At 42.3% G+C, this 23,871-nt stretch overlaps 3 protein-coding genes across 4 annotated transcripts in view; all 3 read right to left on the bottom strand.

Moving 5' to 3' along the window:
- Window positions 1-2,587: 2,587 nt before the first annotated feature.
- On the bottom strand, window positions 2,588-8,374 carry igf3 (insulin-like growth factor 3). Its single transcript, XM_079272866.1, has 4 exons — window positions 8,262-8,374; window positions 7,143-7,275; window positions 4,975-5,168; window positions 2,588-3,915 (listed from the first exon to the last, which is right to left on the bottom strand). The coding sequence occupies exons 1-4, from the start codon at window positions 8,295-8,297 to the stop codon at window positions 3,694-3,696; spliced, it is 585 nt and encodes a 194-aa protein (XP_079128992.1). The 5' UTR covers window positions 8,298-8,374; the 3' UTR covers window positions 2,588-3,693.
- An 833-nt stretch (window positions 8,375-9,207) lies between these two features.
- LOC306781358 (uncharacterized protein) lies at window positions 9,208-14,781 on the bottom strand. Of its 2 annotated transcripts, none has more exons than XM_079274184.1 (4): window positions 14,714-14,781; window positions 13,027-13,605; window positions 12,420-12,554; window positions 9,208-10,922 (listed from the first exon to the last, which is right to left on the bottom strand). In XM_079274184.1, exons 2-4 carry the CDS (start codon window positions 13,588-13,590, stop codon window positions 10,440-10,442), a joined length of 1,182 nt encoding a protein of 393 aa, XP_079130310.1. In that variant the 5' UTR covers window positions 13,591-13,605; window positions 14,714-14,781; the 3' UTR covers window positions 9,208-10,439. The 2 variants fall into 2 exon arrangements, with proteins under 2 accessions (XP_079130310.1, XP_079130311.1); XM_079274185.1 differs by lacking the exon at window positions 14,714-14,781 and adding an exon at window positions 14,678-14,713.
- A 999-nt stretch (window positions 14,782-15,780) lies between these two features.
- The window catches only part of lrif1 (ligand dependent nuclear receptor interacting factor 1), a 16,345-nt gene continuing 8,254 nt past the window's right edge, over window positions 15,781-23,871 (bottom strand). Inside the window, exons 2-3 of the mRNA XM_079273467.1 lie at window positions 19,397-22,076; window positions 15,781-17,254 (exon numbers count right to left, since the gene is read on the bottom strand). Coding sequence (XP_079129593.1) covers window positions 16,337-17,254; window positions 19,397-22,076 — 3,598 coding nt within the window. The 3' untranslated portion in view covers window positions 15,781-16,336. The remainder of the gene's footprint in view (window positions 17,255-19,396; window positions 22,077-23,871) is intronic.

Here is a 23,871-nt window from a genome sequence, read left to right as displayed (position 1 = left end):
ATTTAGCAAGAAAGTTGGCAACACTGGCACCGGCTAAATATGTCCCCAGAGCAACATTGGATGTAACAATAGTTCCCATCACATATTAAACCAAACAAAAATCCATCTTCATAAAAACAAGTTGTACAAATAATAATATATAAACAAGCATATTAAAGCTACTGCAGATGTACAAACAAACGCATTTAACTTACCAGAGCTGCTGTTCACTATTTAAAGACAAAGTGCATCCTCCTTTCTTTGTTAATAAAGAGTTTAATCTCACGGTTGTTCAGTACATCCGTGAGTTTTAGTTCCAGTAAGAATTCCATCTCCATTCATGGACGCTAGTGAAGACAGTCGAGCCTCCCCAGTTGTATTTCTTGAATACGTTTTAATGCGTTTGAGGCTAAAAATGTCCGTTCAGCAGAGGCAGCAGATTTTGGGATGGTCACCGCCCAACATGTCAGGCTAGCCCACTGACCAATCACGTACTTGTAGGCCAGCTAGCAGGCTCTGGCACGTCAAAGAATACGCCCAACATGTCAAACTAAAGATCTGATTGGTTGAAGAATATGACAATCAACAATATCGTCCCCATTCACGTAAACTGCAAAGGGATTCACTTGTGAGTCTGCAGGCCTCTGTTCTTACCTAGAGACACAGAGGTGAGATGTGATTGGATAAAAGCTCTACTTAAAACAAGCTGCACTGAAAGCAGAGCAACTGAGGAAGACAGGAGCTGTGCAATGAGAACATAAGATAATGGGAAAAATATTTTTATAAATTATAATACATGTAGTGCATTTAAGAAAAATTACTAAATTATAAAATAGATATAGCTTTGTGATTCTGTTTAGGCCAGCAGAGAAGGCTTTGAAGGCCCTGACGGCCCACCACTAACTGAATGTAAACACATGCTGCTTTTTAATGATTGTAACAGTGAATAACGACCTACCCGGCTTTACAGGAACACTGTTGTTCCTTCATTTTTATTGTCTTCTGTATTGATCTCCAGGTGATGTGCTGGATTTAACTGTAAAAGGTACAAAAGCAGAATCAGCTCATGTTCTCCAGTGCAACAGGGACTTGCAGCCTCCCGGCAGAGCTACGAGTGTGAGAACTCGTAGCTCGTTTTTTTCATATCTACGACTTTAAGAGTATTTATCATAAACGTCACCTGCTCTGCAATCCGTTTTATGAAAAAGCAGGTATTTGGAAGTCCTCACTATCTGTGGCCTTTTATGGTACAGCCTGAAGAACTAGCTGTGCCATTACTGCCCAACAGTCCAGAATCCAAGCAATATCCTGCCCTAACTCACAGTTCTGGGCAGGCTTTAGCCAGCTGGTTGGCAGTGTTGTGACACTCCAGCTTGGAATGGGAGTTAAGTGCTCACATACAGAGAGAAATGAAGTTACGCTCGGTATTCCCTTAGAGCACTGTGTTTTACCTTTCACATGCATTTTAGTCACTGGGCTGTGTTGCATCAGTGAAGACGTGCAGATAATGCACCTGGTCCCAGATAAAAGCCACTACTTCCTCTAGTGCTCATACTCATTTACCCTCAATGAAAACTGATACTGTGTTTGAATTTATTGACTCATATCAGGAGTATGTTTATTAAAGGAAGAGTTCCCACCAAAAACACTTATTTTTCCTCTTACCTGTAGTGCTTTTGAAGAAATGTCTGCCCTCTCTCAAATAGAATGGGACCATATGATACTCAACTTGTGGTGGTTGGACATACAGAAAATAGTTCCAACATGAAACTGCTCACAACAAAGCCTGTGGATTATGTTGAGCCTGTCACATCAAAACAATGTAGAAATGCACGACAGGTAAGACGAAAAATACGTGTCGCTTTAAGTGTAGCCATTTGTATTATCAGACTGCTGTACACAGAGGGCTCAGGTGGCCTTCAAAGCTTCATGTCAAAGTAAAGTGAGTCAGCTGTCTATGGTCGCAGCGCTGCTCAACGCCAAAAACAACAGCGTGGTTTGTGTTGTGTAATTATGAAATCATATGAACCGCCACCAGAGGAATGGCATGTTAAGTGTTCTCCTTCAAATCAAGTCAGAACAGGAACATCACGAAGAATTCTACAGTTTTACTATTTATTATAATCTTATGTTGTCATCGTGAAATAAATAATGAATGCACACAAAATAATAAACCCCATACATTTGACATGAAAAGTAAAAATCAGTACAACTGACAAGTTCTATCAGACCCATTCAATAAGAACTCACACCCGGTACTGTTACTCAGTCAAAAGTGCTAGAATAAGTATAGAAATGAATGTGAACAGATGCTGCGCACCAGATAACACACTACACTTTGCAGGTGTCATATAAGTCACATGAATATATGATAACTGGTGTGTTAAAATAGACAATATTGTTAGCGAACATCTCATGTTTAGCGCTCTGTTAGAAACAGCACAGAAATCGAGCACATCTAGACGCATGATCAGCTGATCTGACCCATGCAGCTCTTTTCCATCGCAGGAACGAGATACAAGAAGCCAGTGAACTGGACCTGCTCAGCAGCAAATAGCAGACGGACACAGTTAAGAGACGAGCGGATGAACATAGTAGAGGAGTTATTGAATGTTTGTAAAGAGGACACAGACATCACTCCAAATTACTTCTAATGTTGCTTCTTCATTGCTAAATGTGTATGTCGCTGTTTTCTGACACGTTCATTACAACAACCCTCATAAACCATTCATTAGAATAATGATGACTTGTTTACTCGTAATAAAACCATACCAGGTTCTTAAAACAGGCTCATACCCACCGACAGTAACTATATATATATCCCATGTAATCTTGAGGAACTAGGGTGACATATTTGAAAGACACAAAGTCCACGTAGGGAGGAGGTCCGGGTGGATGGACGGGTCAAACAAACACACAACTTACACCCAGGAGACCGCTGTGTGTGTCCTGTGTGAGACAGAAAGCCAGCGGTGACTTATTTGGCCTTACTTTTGTTTCACTTAACTTACGTACTTAACTCACGCCAACATTATTTAGATCTTTTTATCTTAGAAACTTACTCATTATAACCAAAACCCCAATATTTTCTTAAGCACTAACCAAGTAGTTGTGTTGCCTCAAAGGGTTCTGCACTGCGCTTTAGTTGCTTTACGTTTGTAGGAAAACGCAGGAAAAAAGAAATAATATATCATATGAACCATTGGATGAGGATATGTTGACTAATTTGCTGGAAAAGGCCAAATAGACAGCCACAGTAAAACCTACTTGACTACTGGCAAACAGGAAAATGACTGAAAATCCATAGTGCGTCATGTGGTACACTCCATTTGTCTAGACTGGGATGGTAAACAATGCAGTGTTGTCGTTTGTTTGACCTTTAGCAGCCTTTTACAAACACCAGTTTCCACAATCCCGAGTCCATCGTGGCCTAAACATCCCCAGAGGGATGGATTGAGGCCAGCGTAATGCATGTGATGACACTCGAGAGACTCCATTGAGATCCAAAGGCTAGCGTAACAGCAGCTAGCCCAGAGATGGAGCACAGACCTCAGCTGTCTGGATGTCAACCAGCAACTCTTTGTTTCCCTCCAAATCAGTTTGTGATCCCTACTTGGTAGAGAATGTACATCACAACAGTCAGTACCAGTCTTTCAAACTGGCTGGGTCCAATCCGGTAACGATAAATATCGAGCTTTTTCACGAGGTCAAAGGTCACGTTTTAACGGTCACTATTCCTTGAAGGGGACTCTTAGAGGTGGAGGGAGCCCCGCTGGTTGTGGTCTTTGTTTTAATCCTCCTGCGAGACGATGAAACTTTGCCTTTCCGTCGGAGGGAAGGCTGCGTTTTCTTTCTGTAAGCTTCCCTCTTTGGACTGTCAGGAGCTCCCAGGTGCTCAGAGAGTCTCTTCTGAAACACTGCTTGGAACTGCTGAGTCTGCAAGACAAAAGATAAGAATGAGGAGTTGATTCAAGGACATGTTGGCTGGCTGTAGCAGGTAAACTTGGCCCTGTGTCGGGGCCAGGTTAGGATTTACCAGCTTTATTACGGTGCACTTTTTGGTTTTGCTTTAGCTATTGAACTCACCCTTGTCCCATTTTGATTTGTTTTATCATATTAAACTTCTACTGACTTTCTAAAACTAATGTATAAATTATTACTTTTCTCAAACTATAACTAGATAAGAGTTTTGTTTCCTGCGGTGGTTGTTGCTTTATGAAGGGACAATGTTGCATTCTATTTGACTTCAGCCAACAGAGGAACAGAACTTGAACAGAATTGGAGCACGCACTTCATTCATCAAGGAATGATGAATATTTCTAGGCGACCAAAATATTATAATTAACTTTCCTGAACAGAAGCACACCGTGAAAGGGTTAAAAAAAAAGAGACAAAAACACAGATGACTCCCAGATTGGACAAAGGCGTGTTCGCGACCTGTCAATCACTGTGTAGCCCCGCCCTAAAGCACACCCTGCTTTATGGTCTGTTTGACTCTAAATGGACCATAATGTACTAAATGAACATCATGCTGGATTGAAGAAGACTTGAAACTAGAGATTGAGACATAAACTCATGTTTACAATGTTTACTGAGGTAATAAATCAAGAGAGAAGTAGAGTCATTTTCTCATAGACAACCAGAGGAGTCGCCCCCTGATGGCCATTCCAGAGAATGCAAGTTTAAGGTACTTCGGCATTGGCCTCGCTTTTCAGATCCGGAGGTTTCCGTCTGACACCAAAGACTGTCCTTGACAGAAACAGGGGTTAACCTCCCACTCCACATAACACAAGTACATGTCATCATGTGACCAAAGTTCTAAACTTGGATCACGCGATGACACCTGAGTCAACTCCAGTCCCTGCTGAGGACCATAAGATGGTTTGACAGCCCTGGAAAAAACTAACAAATGAACTCTGAGTTAAGAGTAGGTTATTCAGCTGCCGCTCAAAGGGTCAAGACTGAACCCTCACGCTCAGTCAGTGGAGGTCATACCGTGTCCAGCTGCGTAGTGGTGTGAGGTGCCGTGGTTGTGGTTGTGGTGGGGTAAGCTGTGGTCTGCTGCTGGCTCTTTGGTTTGGCACAGTACATCTCCAGAAGCTGAAGTTCACAGCCAGCCGACCGACAGCACTGGTCCACTATCCCCTTCCCCCTGGGCCGAGTGCCGTAACCAGACCACGTACCTTTACCTGCAGAGAGAGAGAGAAATGTCCAACATGGGATTCTTGTTTTGTTTAAATAAAACCCTCTTGACTTCAAAGAAGAAAAACGGGCCAAATTCAATGTATTTGGAGGCCTTTTAATCCAAAATATGCATGGTAGCAACAGATAAATGAAACCTTTTTAACGTTTGCATGCTAGTCCATCCCCCTCTACCAATCGGCATTACACTGCACAACGCGTAGGTACTGGACGAGTACAAAGCCTGTCCTGGAGGTGGTGCTAGAGGAGAGACATTTGGACCAAAAGGGCCCATTCGGGAACATGCTCAGCCAGTTTAACTACAATCCACGCATTGCATTTTAAGATACTAGACTGTTTTAGGGGGAAATGTATTCCTGATGGTTGCAGTAAAGGACGGTTCAAAATGTTTTCAAAGTCATCAGGGCTCATCTTTTTGGGAACCATGGATATGAAAAGACCACTTCATGTCAATCTGGATGGCAGTTTTCACGATAGCTTCCGACAAACGACAATTGTCGACTGTGTTTGTTTTGCTCTTTGAGCTCATTTTCATTTTTTTAGTAATAGTATAATTTATAGGCTGATATTTACACCAAAATAAGGCTATATATATATATCATGATTTATTTGGAGAAACAAGCAATTCTATGTAAAATCTGACATTCAGCACACAGACGGAATGGACTGAACCTTTGTTTCCTAACCACACATTTCCACCACTGCAACGATTCGACAGAAATCGTCAGTCGAATCAGGCTCCTTTAGATCGAATCGTCAAATAATCGACTATTTGTTACCACGGTGTCAATGCGAGCATGTTAGCGTACGCACGATAGCATTTAGCATTCAGTGCACTAAACTACACGTCTGAAACGTGTAGTTCTAACGAGGGGAATCTCATACTGTGAGTTCTCTGCTGTTTGTTCCCGTCCTCACCTTTTCTTTGTTATTTCTGCGAAAGCTGCGCTGCTCTCAGATAACACGTGTTTTAACAACAGAGCTATCGCTCACCGAGGCACAGTGTTCTGCTGAGCGTGCTGCCATCTTGGTGGATTGCCACCGGTCTGATAGCGCGAGGAGCAAAGTGGCCTTGGTCAGAACAGAGCAAAGGTAATCAAGTGAAAGGTCATGTGGGTAATTCTCTGTGTGCAGTGCGAGCGATTATACTGGAAGAATTATTACCTGTATTTTAAATGAACTGCTGCAACCTGCCTTACAGTATAAGGTCCAAGGTGAAGTGACCAATCAGGTCAGCTCATTTAAATGCCACACATTTGTATCCAATGATGAACCACTGTTGGATAAAACAGTAGAATCAAATGTGGCCCAGACAGAAAGACCAATCACGAGATATTAAAGTGCATAAAAAGTCTGTCCAGTTGGCTGCAGCTCAGATGAGCATTGTTGTGGCTGGTCTTTGTGTAAATACATGAACAGGCTGTTGTTGTGGAACTGATAACTTGCTCAGAGTTACTGCAGTGTGGGCATGATGACCATGGCCCTATCTGTTCTCCACCTCTGCTGGTGGACGTGTTACCACACAGGGTAGAACAACCTTGATAGCACTCGCTACTGTTATCTCTTTGTATCCTTATCAGAAATAAACAATAGAATCAATGTGCATTTCTATCATAACAAGACAGAATCTACCAATTTATACTTTCAGTCACAGTTAATGTTTTGAATTTGTTCTCCCCTCCGTATGTTACATCTGTGAAACACAGAACAACCATACCATAACAGCTCATAGCCTATAGGACATGATGCACAGGGGCTTGTTTTGTGCGTGCAATGGGAGAAAGCCAAGATAATGAGCAACGTGTCAGTTTCAATATTACACCGTGTCCAAAACATTATCTGTTTATATCTGAAGGTTTCCAGACAATGAACCCCAACCACTTACTAATAACTAATAACTTCTACTGCAATGGTTTCCACAAGTATAAAACAAAAAACTAACTAAGTGGATGTGGACCTACCTAAATAGATCCCACGGTCCCCACACACGAATATGAGGTCGCTGAGGAGGTCCGTGCCACAGCGGAGTCGGGCTGCCTCCGAGGACAGCGGCCAGCCGGCCAGACACATGGTGGAGTAGAACACACACAACACCTGGAGAGGAGGGGGGGGGCTGTTAATACACAACACACATGGCTGGTTCTGTCCAAGCTCATAATGAAAACACAGAGGGACGCTGCTGCATGGACAACACTCCTCTGTGTTGTTGAAGTGGGGACACGTAAATACCACCTGAGTTGTTTCTACCGATTGTGAGATTTCCTTTTCCCTCATAAGACGACTAGAATTAAATAGAAAAACTAAATGAACCGTTTTGATAACAGGTTAAATGGATACAATAAAAAAGAAATAACGCAAACATTATTGAGACATAATCAACCGATACATCTTTCAGAGTCTAACTTTTAAAGTTGGACTGCTTTAGGCCAACGACAGATCAGACAGAGATATTCCTTCAAAACCCTGTTGAGAGTTGAGGGACATAATGTCGGTAAAGCTCTTTAGAACTGGAATGATGATCAACAGTAACTTTTGGGATTTTTACTAGAACTTCAGGAACTTGTGGTCACTGAATACATTGGTGTACTATGAATATATTCTCTAATATTGTTCAGAGTAGATTAGTGGTGGAATGGGGTTGAAAGCTCTGGAAAGAGCAAGAAGCCAGACCGAGAGATTTCTTGTTTTCGGTCAATACAGTCATTTCAAAGTTGTGCAAGATAAGAACATTTACAAAATATCTATCAAATACATATTCCCATCTGCATGAGTCAGACCTGGACTCAGTTTGTCTGTGACCAAAGTCCATGAGCAGGTTCCAAAAGCTACAATCTAAACAGCTCAAAATCCAAAGTGCACTTTTCAAACAGGTGAAGTAATGCTTTATTTTATGGCACCAGCACTTCCAAATTATTTCCTAAATTATTTCTAGGAAAGAACTATTTTTTAAATATTGGTGAAAAATAAAAAGGCGAAATCCTCAGACAGTTCTGATTTGATGACACAGGTTTAGACTCTACAATCAGTCGTGCTGCAGGCACTCCAACACAGCATCGGTTCAGCAGAATGAGCGGTCTTACCTTCAGCATGGGAGAAGTGCGGCATGAGGACTGCATCCTGCCTGTGTGGACGGACTGATGTGGACCTGCAGTCTTATAGTCAGCAGCCACACTCAAATCTCATCTGGGACTCCTATCGGATGATTCAACACGCTGTCTCTGTTCTGCTGTGTTCCTACCGTGTATGTAACAGGATATTCATCCGAGTCACAGACACCATATCCTTATTAAGAAACAATCTGGAACCAACTGATAACAAATACAAAAGTCCTCCAGGAAATCCTCCCCTCATGAAAGGTTCACTTTGTGTTGGAGCTTTTTTTGTTGAGGTGTATGCTGTGAGGTATTTCTATTATTTTGTCCACCCAATTTCTATCAGTGGGTAGAATTGTTTGGTCCTCTTCGTGCCATACGGCGGCCCTGAGAGAGTGACGCGCTGCAGCTTTAAGGAAACATGCAACGAGACGAAACAAAAGCAAAGGAAGACAACAGCAAACATCAGCAATGACATGTCGACACTAGAACTAACTTACAATGTTCGCATGACCCGGAAGTATCATGTGGCAGCCGAGAACATTCTTCTAGAGGCTAAGGAAAGGTACTTCAATGCATCCTTTCTCATCTCCTTGAGCGTAGGACACCTAGACCATCCTTTACGTAAGGAAAGAGGATTCTGCCATCCCCAAAGTTCCTCGCTGAAGGTTTGAAGTTATCATCACCCCAGTTCCTTCTACACAAATCCAATGGGATTCTTCCATCAGATCTTTTATTATACTTACAAGTTTTGTTCAGCAAGATAACCGTCACAAATGTACACCAGTGTTATTATATTTGAAGCGTGAACTGAATCATTAGAAGTAAAAAGCTAACGTTAGGTTATAAAGGTCACGACTTCACGTCTCCACCACTAAGCAAAAGGAGGACTCGTGTTCTAGTGATGCTGTTTAGTCGACTCATTCAGACACTCTGAACACACGTAAACGCTTCTACATTCAGGAGAGGAGTGTTTGTTTTATTTATTTATTCTATGCCGGAGAACAAAACCTTAAAATCTCTTCAGCTCGTGTTTCGGCTGCTCGACCACGATGCAACGGTGGACGTTTTCTCTTTTCAAAGCAACTTTATAAACAAATGGAAGAGTGCAGTGACAAACAAAGGATTCCCGTCCAACACAGAATCAGACCTTCAAAGGAGGCAGTTTTCACAGTCTTCACAGCAAACTAAAGAGCAAAGTCAACGCCAGGTGGGCTCATCGGGGTCCACGCTTCACAAACGGACATCACAGTCTCCTGGTTGACTCACCGATACCACTGATGACTCCACTGTTCAGAACGAGTAACAGAACAAACTGCCGTCAACAATACGTTAGAAACGTTTTGGTCTTCGAAAAATGTCTCATATAGCGTTTGGTTGTACCAGCCGAAAAAAAAACCCCAAAAGAAGCGACAGCCAAAACGCTGAACTCAAGGGTTCAAAACAACAGGTGACGTCACGGTGACGACGGCCTCTTCTTACCACAGTCCATGGGCCTGATAGCAGAGGTCAGGGGTCACAGAACTAGAGCTTGTGTGCTCCAGCAAAGGTCGAGGAAGTGTTCGGAAGGACAACTCGTTTATAAAAGGTCATTAAGTTAACATGCTCACGAGTATCCTGGTGTTAAGATCTGATCCTAGTCTGGATATACCGGGATGCTGATCTCTGAGGACGTTACATTGTAAACCACTAATCTGTGTCTAAACTGGCAGGAGGAGAACAAAGGTTCCGTTACATTGTGATGCGTTCAGGCTCTGCTCGGTATAAATGAGAATTGGGCTGCGGTCAATTTTACATGTATATATACATAATGAATTATGAGCTGTTTACACTAGCTCTTATAATACATCAGTAAACTACTCATGACTAGATTTGTTTAACCATAGAAAATGACTATGTCAAAGCAAAAGGAGAACATTTAGAATGTTTGATGGTTCACTGACTTCAGAGCGTTGGAAATGATTTTTGGGACAGATGGATGCTTGTGGACCAGCTGCTATAACCAAAACAACAAAGAGATCTGTGTCTGTTGATATGGACCATCAATGATCGGCAATTAGTATCGACGGCAAAACAACGGGATCAGGGATCTCTCTTTTGTATTTTGTGCTGATCCGTGGCTCTGATCCGTGATCCGACCCGAGCGTTTTCGGGTCTGTCGCACCACTAGTGATTGTGCAGGTTGTTGAAAGCGGCTACATGCTGCTTCAGCTTGGCCTTCACTCGATTTATCTTCTCCTCCTCTGCCAGCAGCTTAAAGTCAAACTCCTGAGGCTTTCTGGTGGGCCAGCTCTGGTTGCCACTTTGCTCTACAATACCAACCGTGTTGTCAGGTTGACCGCTGTCAACGTGTATATAATCAGCTTCTTCATCATCCGTCACCATCTCATGTTCACCACAGTTGTTGTTGGCCTCCTCCTGCTCCCCCTGAGGCTGAAGCCACGGCGGCTCAGCGCCTGCTTCTTCCTCTGCAGCCTGCTGTCCATAACCCTCCTTATGGCGACGGCTGCCGGCGGACTGAGGGACGTGATGCGTGGTCGTGGTTGAGGATACGTCACTTCCCCTGTGCATAGTAACCTTCTTGTTCTCACCGGGTGCTGCTTTAGGTGTGGTGCGTCTCTCCTTGGGCCTGTTGTCATGTAGCAGCTCCTGCAGGACAAACAGAGTAAAAACCTTTTCATCACTTATAAGGCATTGACTAGAGTGGATCTAATATTTGTGACCCACTATGCCCTGGCTTAAAGGCACATGAGTGATGAGCAGATCGGCTCGAACGTCGTCCACATCCAAGTGTACGCTGGAGTGAAGGCTCTTCTCTGACTAGGAGACCTGTATGGACATGTCGCTCCCTCTCTACTACAGGAACTAGTAGAGAGGGAGTGACATGTCCATACAGGTAGAATTATTATTGTTGGAATGCTGTTAAGCATTCCAACTATTGTTATCCTGTTTCTTTATTCAACTTCTATTTCTTCCGTCGCACCTCTTCTTCTCCTTCATTTTTTAAGCTACAGAAACCGTTCAACTATTAAAATGTTCAGCTCTTTCACCAGAGGGGTGCTATGACTTTTCATATTTCTAACCTTTAAACTTTTTGAATGATTAAGCTTTTTATTTTCAATAGGATCTCTATGGAGAATATTTTCAAATGGCTTCAGGCACACAGGTGTTCGCGATTGAGCCAATTAGTGATGTTGATAAACACACAAACTCACAGACACACGCGCACATACACTCCTCTCCCTCTCTCTCTCTCTGTCTCTCATACAGACATTCAGGTCTTAGGGATCTTTAGAGGTCTTTCCCCCCTCCTCCCCCCCCACACACACACACACCATTTTAAAATAAAAGCCCCACAGAATGAATCCTAACTGAAATGCTTGTGATGAGCCTGTCATTTAATAACCGGTTTGTGTTTATCTAACATTATGATTCTGTCTCCTCTCCCCTTCTCCCCCACACCCCATTTCAAAATAAAAGCCCCAGAGAGTGAATTCTAACTGAACTGCTTGTGATGAAGCCTGTCATTTAATAACCTCTGTTTATGTGTCAAACATGATGATTATGTCTCCTCTCTGCTACCATAAATATTATTACGACCACTACTGCTATTACTACCACTACCACTACTATTGTTACTGATACCACAACTGCTAATACTGTTATTCCTGCTACTACCAGTACTAATAACCAGTACTAATACTACTACAGCTATTAGTACGACTGCTGATACTACTACTTCTACTACTTCTTCTAATTACAAATACTTCGACGACAACTTCTACTACTACAAATATCACTACTGCTACAACTAGTACTTATTCAAATGCTACGCATACTTATACTGCGAATAATACTTCTACTACTACTACAACAAATATCACTACTGCTGGAATTCTTTTAAGCTACAGAAACCGTTCGAATATCAAAATGTTCAGCTCTTTCAGGAGAGGGGTGATATGACTTCATATTTGTAATATTTCAACTTTTGGAATTATTCAGCTTTTTACAATTTTTTTTTTTTTTTTTTTTTTTTTAAATTGGATATCTATTTTCAGCAATGTTTTTGAGATTCATTTCAGCTTTCAGCATTCCAACGCATTTTCAGCAGGAAATGCATTTTCTAGTTATTATTATGACACTCACCTGGTCTGTGGTGGAGTGATTATCTGGTTTGGTGAGACGATCCTTGAGCTGTTTAGAGGAGGTCTGGGGCAGAGTGACATGTGATTTCTTCCTCTGTGGTTCTGCAGGTCCGAGAGAAACCGGGGCGGAACGGTGCTGCAGGAGGACAGACATGCCTCAGATGAATGTTACTGCACACAATATCTTTCTATAACTTCATACAGTCAAAAAACAGCTTTATATATATGGGGCCATTTCCAATACGCATGGTCAAAGTGAGGCAAAGGGAAGGTGCGGAGGTGTCAGGATGAGTTTGTCCCGAGGACGAGGCTAGGAAGGCTCATGGAGTCATTCAAATCAAAAGGGTTCATCCTCTGTGGTGCATGAATGTTTCAGCTGTACTTTGTGTTACGTGCTAATTAAGGAATGCAAGCATGCTGACTAAGGTTGTGACAATGGAGAACATTATACCTGCTGAACATCACTGGCAACATTGTGAGCATTTAAACACGCTGACGAAGATTACCGCCTCAAGGCTGAAGCTTTGCATGTTTCCCACATTCACTGTTGTTTTTACTAGTTTGTAGCAGTGTCTCGAGTGTAGTCATTAACTGATATGTCATGTTACCTTCTTGAGGCTTTTAGAGGATACGTCTGATGTTGACGGAATGGAAGACTGGGACACTAGCTGTTGTTCACGTGTCTCCGGTTGAGTCCGGCTCTCATTGGGATTCCTGATGGACAGGTACACCTGTCCATCGTAGAGGATGACGGCATCTTTGTACACCCGCGGTGCAGAACCCCGAGGTAACGGGGAGGCGTGGGATGTGTGCGCGGAGACCTTTTTTCCAGGCATGGTGTCCTTCAGCGCCTTGTACACCGCGTGGTTGGCGGCGACGAAGCTCATTTGGACGGGACCCGGATTAGCCCGAAACTCTCTGCCCAGCAGCGAGGACAGGTTTTCCATCATGTTGTTTCCTGCGTGGGAGGCCACTTTATGGCCTTTCCTCCGTATGACTGCTGGACAAATCCATATGCCTTCTGGAGAGTCGGAGAGCTTCTCGGAGCCCTTAGAGGCAGGCAGCGGGAGGCCCATTCTTCTGAGCACCGACCTCGGTAAACTCCACAGAGGGATGCTTTTTACCTCAGCCTCCACTGGGATGTAGATTTCAAGTTTACCATGGAGATCCATGCTCAAACTATTTCCCTGTTGACACATTAAGAGTTACATTAAGAGTTATAGATGCCAACAACACCAACACTTCCCATGATTTCCTCCCAGCTCAATACTGAAACATAATTTGGGAATGGGACTTAATTTCTCGTATTATCTTTTATGGCTAAACTTAACAGTTCTTGCATTTATTAGTTTACAAGTTGAGATCATTCTTTACTTTCGATAATTGACAAGCGGTTTCAGTTGACACATGTACACTATTGTCACACACTGTCAATGTGAAGATTTGCTATTTCTCTGGTACACATCACTAATGCCTTTTCAAATCTTCAGACTAAGTGACGATTCTGATTCTCAGTAAATTGGGATGGACATACTCAAAAATAAAACGATAAATACTAATACAGAGTATTCCCTAAGTTACATTACGTTGCTAGGGGCTGACACCCATCAGAAGGGAGTCACTATGCTGGAACCGTTATTATTATTATTAGGACATTCAGTTTTAATGGGAACAGGATGTGGACATAATCTGCCAGGATATTGATCACCGACTAGAAGAACTTTTACTTTGAAATGTATTCCTCAGTTATTATATATATTATTATACCACGTGCTAAGCTTGTATACGCTTTTTGTTGACACAATGGAGTTATATTCTATTTTAGGCATCTTGTCAGTAAGGAAATTCATGATTTTATGAGCAATACTGGTGAAGCCTTCCTGTGTTGGCCTACTAGTTAGGTGTCATAATTAACATGCAGATGTACCGGACTGACTCGGCACTGAGCAGAATGACGTCGTACCGAAACGGAAGTTCACCTCCGGGTTTAAATGGGTTGGAAACAATGTCAGTGTTTCTCTATCTACAACAAGGATACGAGGTTAGGGCGAAGACAGCCCTTCTCGTGCTCGACACCATTATGCTCGGATTCTCCACCAAAAACAACGTGAACACGCGTCCCTTCATTAGAAACCTACGCTAGTTAACGTAAAGACAAGTTAGCTAACGTCACCGACGCTATTGAAAATTGAGGTTGCCGTTTCCACACTATCGTCGACTTGTGAACCAAATGATGTCAACTAAAAATACCAACCGTACTTAAATAAAAATAATCCCGAATAGTGTTGCCCATACCTTGGTCAAGCATAAACGTATCCAGTTTTAAATGCTCCGACTCGTTTTTTGTTGCATTCACTTCGTCGTAAAACAGTACTTCCGGTGCCCTACTCTCCAGAATAAAAGTCACCTAAACAAATATAAGCGGCAGAGACTGCATATCCCATCGTGCTTATTTTACCACACAAACATGTAACGTTAGTAACACTTAGAAAAGCTAATCAGGACTTCACAATTGCCCATGTTATACAATGGTGGCACACGAGGACTAAAATGCATTGGACATTCCTTCTTTAGTTCTTAATGCATGAGTCATATTAATCCTGGCCTGTTCTTAAACCTGCATTATATGTTTAAATACTCATGGTGTCCGAGGGGGGTGAATATAAATAAACACTGCGGGGCAGTGCAGTTGTACTGGGGATCACCGATCACGATCAATTAGTAGATATGACTAATATCAAATTACACTACCGGTAGATCACTTTAACTATTATTTTATTCTGAAGGCCAGAAGCCTGACTCGCAGTGCTTACGACTCTATATTATATACGATTTCCTAACATCTTTACTTCCGGTTTGGAATTGTATAATTAGCAAAGCTAAATTATATGTTGTCTTTATTGTCAGTTGAAGAAACTCAACTGAATTGTGATACCAACCTAAAAGTCTTGCCTTGTAATTTTGTATGCTTTATTTTATTACTTTTGCACGGTGTATTTTTCATTTCTATTCTTTATTCCCCCCCCCCCTTTTCTCTCTCTGCGCTTATTTCTAACATATTTTATGGCGACCACGACAGAAAGTAGATCTTGCGGTTTTAAAGGAATGGTTAAGGCAGGGTTCTGTAGAACATGAAGAACAATAGGATCCATCATCAGATCCACAACCAGCAAAAGCCATGGATGGACACCTGGAGAGCAGTTGTTGAGAAGCAGTGCTTTTGAGGAAAGGGTTGGACCAAAAATACTGACAACTGACCGACCTAACATCACCACCTAAAGTTATATATAGTATATCAGTCAGTTTTGCTGTCTACAGCCCATAAAAAAAAATAAAAAAAATCTTTTTTTTTTATTTGCATTGGTGCCTTAATAAAATATAACATTTGTATTCATAAATATCACATTTAACAAATCCTTTTTGTTAAGAGAAAATGTAAAATTTTCACAAGAGATAAAATAGAAAAAGCTTTTTCGTGAAATTCAAACTGTTTTCTGAGGCAGTTAATCGCCCATCAGGCCTTTATAGCATTTCCATAATGTCTCAATCGTCACTGATGCAGACAGATGACACACTCTTGAGTTGCTGCAACAGAAAGTATGGTATATGACGTACATTTAAACTCAGATATGTGGATTTAGACACACGGTGTTAATATAAGACATCAGGTATGGCCATGTAGAGCAGTATTGTTGAAAAAAAGAGGTGGGCCAACTCTAAATGTCTGCAGCAGTTCCCTCATGCAGTTATAACAAACTTTAGTCGCCCATATACCAGACTAGAACCACTGAAACCAAATCACATTTGCACACATGTACTGAAGGCACAGTGATACTTGTGTTAGTCCTTGTTAACTCCAACACAAATAAATAGAAGCAATAACATTAAATACAAAATGTATCCAATTACTTTGTAATGTTAAGAGTTTGAAATGCTGCCGTTTTTCATCTGCTCTAAAGCCGCCTCTTTCTCTTGCAGAAGCTCTTTGAGTCTCGTGATCTGCTCGTGCAGGTCGAGTTCATCAGAGTCCATGGACGGTGTGGATAAACCGTCACCGGCTGGATCCTTGTGGATCCTGTGCTTGTTCTTGGCCGTTAGGCAGCTGCTGCTTCCAGATGTTTTCACATCTTTACTTGAGGCCTTTGCTTTTCCCCCTTTCTTAATTGTCCGCTCCGTCGTCCACGCCCCCTTCTCTGGCTCGTCTGACTTTGCACTGGACCTCGCTGCTGGATCTTGAGTGCCGGCGATGCAACATGGACACGTCGGGCGCTTCCTTTTTCTTCCCAGTCTCCCCGTGTTCACATTCAGATCCGCACAAGTCTGAGAAGGGCCGGCTGTGTCCCGGGAGTCGGGGAAGTCATTTTCATCAGCACTGAGGAAGTCCTCTTCTATGGGCTCCCCGTAGCCAATCATTGGCTCTGTTTCAACATCACTGCATGTTCCCTTGGGCGAAGTGTTTGTGTTCACTTTGAAATGTGAACACTCCAAAGGTCCAACATCTGAGTGAGGACTGGGAGTGGAGGCGTCTTCGGACAGCTCCTGTTGAGTTAGTACTTCCACTCTATTGCCATTGGTGAGGGCATTGCAGCTTTCAGTTTCTTGTTGACTGTAAAGGTGCTGCAAAAAAGTTTCTCCGTCTTCAAACCTGCTTGTGGTTTCCTGATGCTCCTCCACTGACCTAATGCACTCACTCTCCAGAGACCCGACTGAGGCTTCCTCAATTCTGTGCAGGCAAATTTTTACATCGGCCGTGATCCCGAATATCCGTCTCAGCAAATCATCAGCTCTTTGACAGGATTCGGGCACCGGCGAAGATGTCGGACTGGTCATGGAGCTCTGCAGGAACAAAATCAAACTTTTAAAAATACAAACAATACATAAACAAGACTACGAATCAAAAGTACTGCTAGTGGCTCAGACAATGCTGTGCTTTGAGCTAAATGCTAACATGCTAAAAATCACAACGTTGAAATGCTGATGTTCAGCACGTTATGTTTAACATAGTCTTTGTGGAATTCTACATTTGCTAATAAGCATGAAACACAAAGAAATGTGGCTGATGGGATTGGCTTAAGTTTTGGAGGTATTTGGTTAAAAACCAAAACAAATGAAAGAAGTCAGGGGATCGACAACATAAAAAACATCTTCTGGAAACCATTATGGGCAATACATCCAATATTTGTCAAGATATATCAGTCTGTGTAGGACTGTGTACGACATTGCCATCCCAGTGAAATGCAATGATAAAGTTAATGCTGAATTCACATGGAATCAGACAGTTAGACGGCTAACACGAAAGCCTTTTTGTGGACGAGACCAGGAAGTCAAAATTAGGTGAGAGAACTCGTAACTGGCTCTGTCTAAAACAAATAAATAAAATGCACATACAAACACTTCTAAAGCTCATTAATTCAGTTGTTGTACCCATCTGTTTAATATGTACACAGACAGCAATGTAAACACTTTAATTTGTGGTTGTCTTATGCTGTACAGATTGTAAAACCTCTAAAAGCAAATGTGTGATATTGGGCTATATCATATAAAGTACCACCTCAACACCATTCTGTGGAAGTATCCAGTTGAAGGGTTAGGTTATCAATCACTATTTGGAAATCAAAAGCCCAACATTTCCACGTGTCTTCATCTGGGGCCAAGCAAGAATGTTGGGTTGGAAACCACTTTATATTTTTCAAGACATTTTCTGACAGAATGCATCGTATAGGATAAACACATCAATGTTAATCACCTGCATCGTCTTGCTACCTGTGTGTGATTTACATATTATGGCACCATCTTTGGTTGAATTTAAATACATATGTCTAGCCAAAAGAACAAACCAAAGATAGAATTCCAACTAACTGTATCAAAACTCAAATAATAAGAGCTGACCTGAACATATAAAGTACCATCTCAAGTCTAGCTCTTCATGAGGGAAAGACAAAAAAATGAGGCGTGCATTTCATTCAGCACAATCTGCCACTCTGAATTTGTATGGACCCGGCAGTAGAAGTAATATGCTGAAATGTGGCCAGAGCTTACACACTGCACCATTAAGGTATGGTCACAATACGTTTCCGTTTAACGAAATTTCCCGCACTCACCCACGAAACAGGACACGTGGCGTGTCTGATGCGGTCAAGAGATGAATCTCGATCAGAGCGATCACAGACTGTCTAGTAGTGTGGCCACTAGACATGGTGATGAAACGCGCTCCAGTAGCCGAGTTTCCACTAACATCTGTTTTTGGGCATTTTGAAGTATTGCATTAAAAAAACTGAATGAAAACAACAAAATTCGATTGAACTTCCTCAATCGCGGAAAAAAGTCTTTACACTCACTTGATGTGCTTTTTGCCTTCGTAGATAAAAAAAAAAAAAAAAAAAAAGAGGATGCGCGAAATGAATTATGGAAACGTCTTTGCCAAATAAATTCTGACTTAGCAAACAGTTAACTTACATGACTTATGTGTTCTAAAGCCTTTCCACAACGTGCAAATGCTTTTCTTCGTCTCTGGACAGCATGAAACACGGCCAATACTAGCTGATATGAAAGAACTATTTAAACTTGCCACATTGAAATAAAATCCTGAAGACCTTTCCATGTTCGCAACCTGTACTTCTTCTACACGGTTTACTGGCAGATTAGAACCATGTGTAGCCTGTAGCGCTAACTTCTGTCCAAAGTGTGCTGTAGCCAAGTTAAGAAAAACTGTAAATGGTTACGCGCCACATTTACAATTCTTTTTTTGCATCATTTAAAAAGTTTGCTTAAAATTCACTTGACAACTGAATGGAAACATGGCTACTGACAGCTTCTACATTTGTGCATCAATATTTCTAAATTAAGTGCAGACTAAATGTGCATTCATCAATGCAGTTAAATGTGTTAAAATATCTTAAAGTCACACAACTCCCTGCTCGAATATATTTCCATCAAAAACCTTTTTCCAAAGTAATGAAGAAATAGAAGTGCCCTCACCTCCACGTTGTGGGTGTCCTTATTTCTTTCAAAGCATATTCCATTGCTGCTGGGATCGACTTCCATGCTCTCCAACAGTTGGGCAGAGGTGCTCTGCTGACTGTTAATAATCAAGCAATCATCATCATCCATGTTCATCCCTGCTGAAACACTAACATGTGTATGATTTATGACCGGGTTGACCAACATGCTCTGGCCAAGTTTTCTTCTTCCGAGAGCACCAGATGTCCCATCTGGGCTCTTTTCTACTGTCATATTGTTCGAGCTGCTTGTGGCCCCCTGGTCTGTTACACGTGCCATTTGTGTTATTAGTCTCACATCTTGAGACTCAGATCTGGGTGGAGTATATGACACAAATATTACATTGTCTTCATTCGCAAGAGTGACTGCTGACATATGAACGGATGCTGCTCGTTGAGACCAGTCATTTGGAGCATCGTCATCACAAAGGTCAATCACTTGGATCGACTCGTTTGGATTGAGAATTTCGAGGCCCTGCTTTTTCTGAGGTGCAACTGACGCAAGTGACTGTTGGATTGAAGCTACAATTTGTTTTTCTGCGATGAGTGTGTCACCTTTTCCAGTTTTATATGGTCCGCTGGAATTCTTGGCCAAAAAAAAAAGCTTCCCGTTACACATGAACAAGGGGTTTTCCTGTCCTTGTCCAATTTTTCCCTGACTCGACCCAGAAACTGTATTTGTAGAGCCGTTGCAGTGCTTCACAGCATTTTCTCTCTCGGCAGCAACTCGAAGAATCTTTGAAGTAACAGAAGAATCTATAGGATCAAGAGTTGGAGCCGTTGAGTTGTCGTCTTCTTCTTCAACTGACCACTTTATGGGGCTGTTGGGCCTTTGTGGAACATTTGGAACTAATTTTAAATGGGGTTTTGATGGAGGTCCGCATGAAGTTTTATTTGATGTCTTGCAAAGCAACTCGAGCGTGTCAAGTGCAGAATCTCTTTGTGGAGTAACACCTCGATTGACACTTGTGATAGGTGACATGTAGACCACATTGGGTAAGCCTGAACTTGGAGAGGAGTTGGCTGATGGAGTAAAAGTATGTTTCTTGATACCCGGAGGTAGTCCAGATTCTGAGACTGTTCGGACTAGTACCTTCGGGGGAATCTGAAGGCCCTGTCCTCTGGGGAGTGCTGGAGATTTCACTGTGACTTGGAGATTACTTGGAGGTCTTCCGGACTTTCCACTTTTTGGTACAGGTGTTGCCATAAGAGGTCCTATGGCCATTAACTGCACACTCTGTTGCTTCGTGTTTTCCTGTTCTTCTCCACTTTTGCCCCGACTCAACATAGTAACAGATTTAGTACTGACCTCACAGTGCTTCCCAGCAGTTTCTCTCCCTGCAAGAACTCGAAGAATGTCTGTGGTAACAGAGGAATCTATAAGATCAAGAGTTGGAGCCGTTGAGTTGTCTTCTTCTTCAATTGACCACTTTATGGGGCTGTTGGGCCTTTGTGGAACATTTGGAATGAATTTTAAATGTGGTTTTGATGGAGGTCCACATGAAGTTTTATTTGATGTCTTGCAAAGCAACTTGAGCGTGTCAAGTGCAGAATCTCTTTGTGGAGTAACGCCTCGATTGACACTTGTGATAGGTGACATGTAGACCACATTGGGTAAGCCTGAACTTGGAGAGGAGTTGGCTGATGGAGTAAAAGTAGGTTTCTTGATACCCGGAGGTAGTCCAGATTCTGAGACTGTTTGGACTTGTACCTTCGGGGGAATCTGAAGGCCCTGTCCTCTGGCGAGTGCTGGAGATTTCACTGTGACTTGGAGATTACTTGGAGGCCTTCCGGACTTTCCACTTTTTGGTACAGGTGTTGCCATAAGAGGTCCTATGGCCATTAACTGTACACTCTGTTGCTGTTGTGGTTGCGTCGTGTTTTCCTGTTCTTCTCCACTCTTGCCCCGACTCAACCCAGTAACAGATTTAGAACTGACCTCACAGTGCTTCCCAGTATTTTCTCTCTCTACCGCAACTCGAAGAGTCTCTGAAGTAACGGAGGAATTTATAGGCTCAAGAGTTGGAATAAAATTGAAATGTGGTTTTGATCCATTTGATGGAGGTCCGCATACGGTTGTATTTGTTATGTTGCAAAGCAACTTGAACGCGTCAAGTCCAGAAACACATTGTGGAGTAATTGTGATAGGTGACAAGGTCACACTGGGTAAGCCTGAACTTGGAGAGGAGTTGGCTGATGGAGTAAAAGTAGGTTTCTTGATACCTGCAGGTAGTTCAGATGCTGGGACTATTCGGACTTGTGGCGTAGGGAGAATCAGAAGGCACTGTCCTGTGACTGGGAGCTGACGCGGAGGTACAATTGGCAACAAATTCACACACTGTTGTATTTGATGTAGTGGATGGTTCAGTGAATTACCAAGATCCGAACCTACTTGATAAGGGAGGGCATTCACGAGGGAAACCTGCTTCCTGAAAATTTGCTCGGTTGCAGAAGGACTCAAAGCTGCCTTTTTTTCCATGCCAACTGGTGGTGAGGTAATATCGACGGCTAACGCTTTCGGTGGTGTAGTATCAGTTTTCAGCTGGCTTATTTGAGATTTGTGAAAGTGTCTGTCGACCATTCGTACTGGAATCAGTTTCATGATGTTTCTTCCATCGGCACCAACAGCCGGTATTGCCTGGTAGAAGACACCGGTCCCACTGAGAGACAAAACAACACAGAAACATGTCAGTTAAGAACAGTAAAGATTAAAAAGGTACACATTTAGGAGACTTAATTTTGCAGATGGTTGACAGATTTGATCTCTGATTTGATCTATGTTCTCAAACGGCAGCTTTTCCAAACAATATAGGTCCAGATCTTTAAAATGCTGCAGTTGAGATGTGAAGATTGATATCAAAAGACCTTTTACACAGCAGACATTTTGACTCGTCAGTTGGAAAAGCACAGATGTAAAGAATGAAAATAAGGAAGATAAATTCTATAGCTGCTTCAGTTTCAGGCTCCCCCCCCCTCCCCCATTGCCTTAGGCCCTGATTTAACTGTCACCACATGGTAAATGGTTGAGTGCAAGAGGCTGCAAGGGCTTGAAATGGTATAAATATGAATGGCACAGCACTAAGCAAGCAGGTTTGGTGAATCAGTGGTCCTAGCTTGCAAGTTAAATCATTGGTTAATCACGTTAATGCACAATTGCAAACAAGTGCTCTCAAAGCCGCGGTGTTTTGATGCCCAGGATGCTACATGCTATAAGCTAGCGGGCGACTACCTGAGTATAATTCCACTCTACGATGACTGATTTCATGATGGAAGCAGAAATGGAAGCACCTGCTACTCCCGCAACAAACTACGGTGGTGACGAAGACCAACACCCGTGGATCGCTAGCGAGTTAGTGAGCTGAGGAAGTGTTGACAGTTGTGACACCATAGGATTGACGGGAGCCGAGAGAGCGCAGCGTTAGCATTAGCGTTAGCATTAGGGAAATCCTTCGCAGCTGTGTGCAAGCTGTCTGTGACACTGAACACACCTCTACCTGCCTCAGCGGCCTGTGAAAGGCTATTTAGCATCGCAGGACTAGTCTTCAGCCCAAGAAGAGCGAGACTGAATTCTCGCAATTTTGAAAACCAACTTCTTTTGAAGATGAACAGGACATGTTTCAGTTTCAAGTAATGACTGTGTTGCTGCTTTAGTGTTGATCATGTTTTGATATTTGAGTCATGTTGTGGATGATCAGATGGCGTTATGATGGTAGCAGTCGCCCAATTGCAGATTCATCTTGAGCAAAACCTTTGTCTATTGTGTTCAAATCAGGCCCATAGGAGTTTACAAGGCAGGTGTCCTTTCTCTAAACACTGACCTGATGCATCAAGTGGATATGTTTTGCTGAACATAATATTATGCATTGGTCCTCTACATCCTCTAGTCTAATGAGCAGACTTATAAACGCACTGTTACAACTCCTTCATAGTGTCATATTGCTTTTCAGAGAATTATGATGATAAGTTCATAGTAGATGCAAAAGTATACTTATGTACAATATATTATGTTGAACATTGTTGCTCCTGGATGGATCACAGCAACCCAATTATGTTCAACACAGCTCCATGTCCTTGGTCATGGTGCCACAGCACTTAAAAGAATAAACTTCATCATTCTCAAAATTCTGACCCTTTGCTTTTTTATTAACAGCATTTACTTGTACTTTTACTTTCAATGAACAGGTTATGATGTTCATTTAATGTTCAGGTTATGATGTTCATTTAATGTTCAGGTTATGATGTACATTTAATGTCAGAAAATTACTTTTGATACTTAAGTACTTTTGTACTTAAGCAGGGGCGGACTGGGGGGGAAAGTGGCCCGGGAGTTTACTGTCAGACCGGCCCGTATGTTTTTTTTTTTTTTTACAACATTTGGATCCACCAATTTGCCTGGTTGGACACATTGAATAAAATAATACTCGCTATTGTAACACTCCAAGGTAGGTATAGTTT

This window comes from Melanostigma gelatinosum, assembly GCF_949748355.1.
Source record: "Melanostigma gelatinosum genome assembly, chromosome: 8".
NCBI lineage: Eukaryota > Metazoa > Chordata > Actinopteri > Perciformes > Zoarcidae > Melanostigma > Melanostigma gelatinosum.
This window is presented reverse-complemented; position numbering and strand designations above follow the sequence as displayed.

Coding starts and splice junctions, on each gene's coding strand:
- igf3 (XM_079272866.1), bottom strand. CDS start 8,297: ATGCAGTCCTCATGCCGCACTTCTCCCATGCTGAAG. Junction 7,276..8,261: donor GCACTTCTCCCATGCTGAAG/GTAAGACCGCTC, acceptor CCTCCTCTCCAG/GTGTTGTGTGTGTTCTACTC. Junction 3,916..4,974: donor CCACTACGCAGCTGGACACG/GTATGACCTCCA, acceptor TTTGTCTTGCAG/ACTCAGCAGTTCCAAGCAGT.
- LOC306781358 (XM_079274184.1), bottom strand. CDS start 13,590: ATGGATCTCCATGGTAAACTTGAAATCTACATCCCAGTGGAGGCTGAG. Junction 12,555..13,026: donor CCTCTAAAAGCCTCAAGAAG/GTAACATGACAT, acceptor GTCCTCCTGCAG/CACCGTTCCGCCCCGGTTTC. Junction 10,923..12,419: donor ATCACTCCACCACAGACCAG/GTGAGTGTCATA, acceptor TTTGTCCTGCAG/GAGCTGCTACATGACAACAG.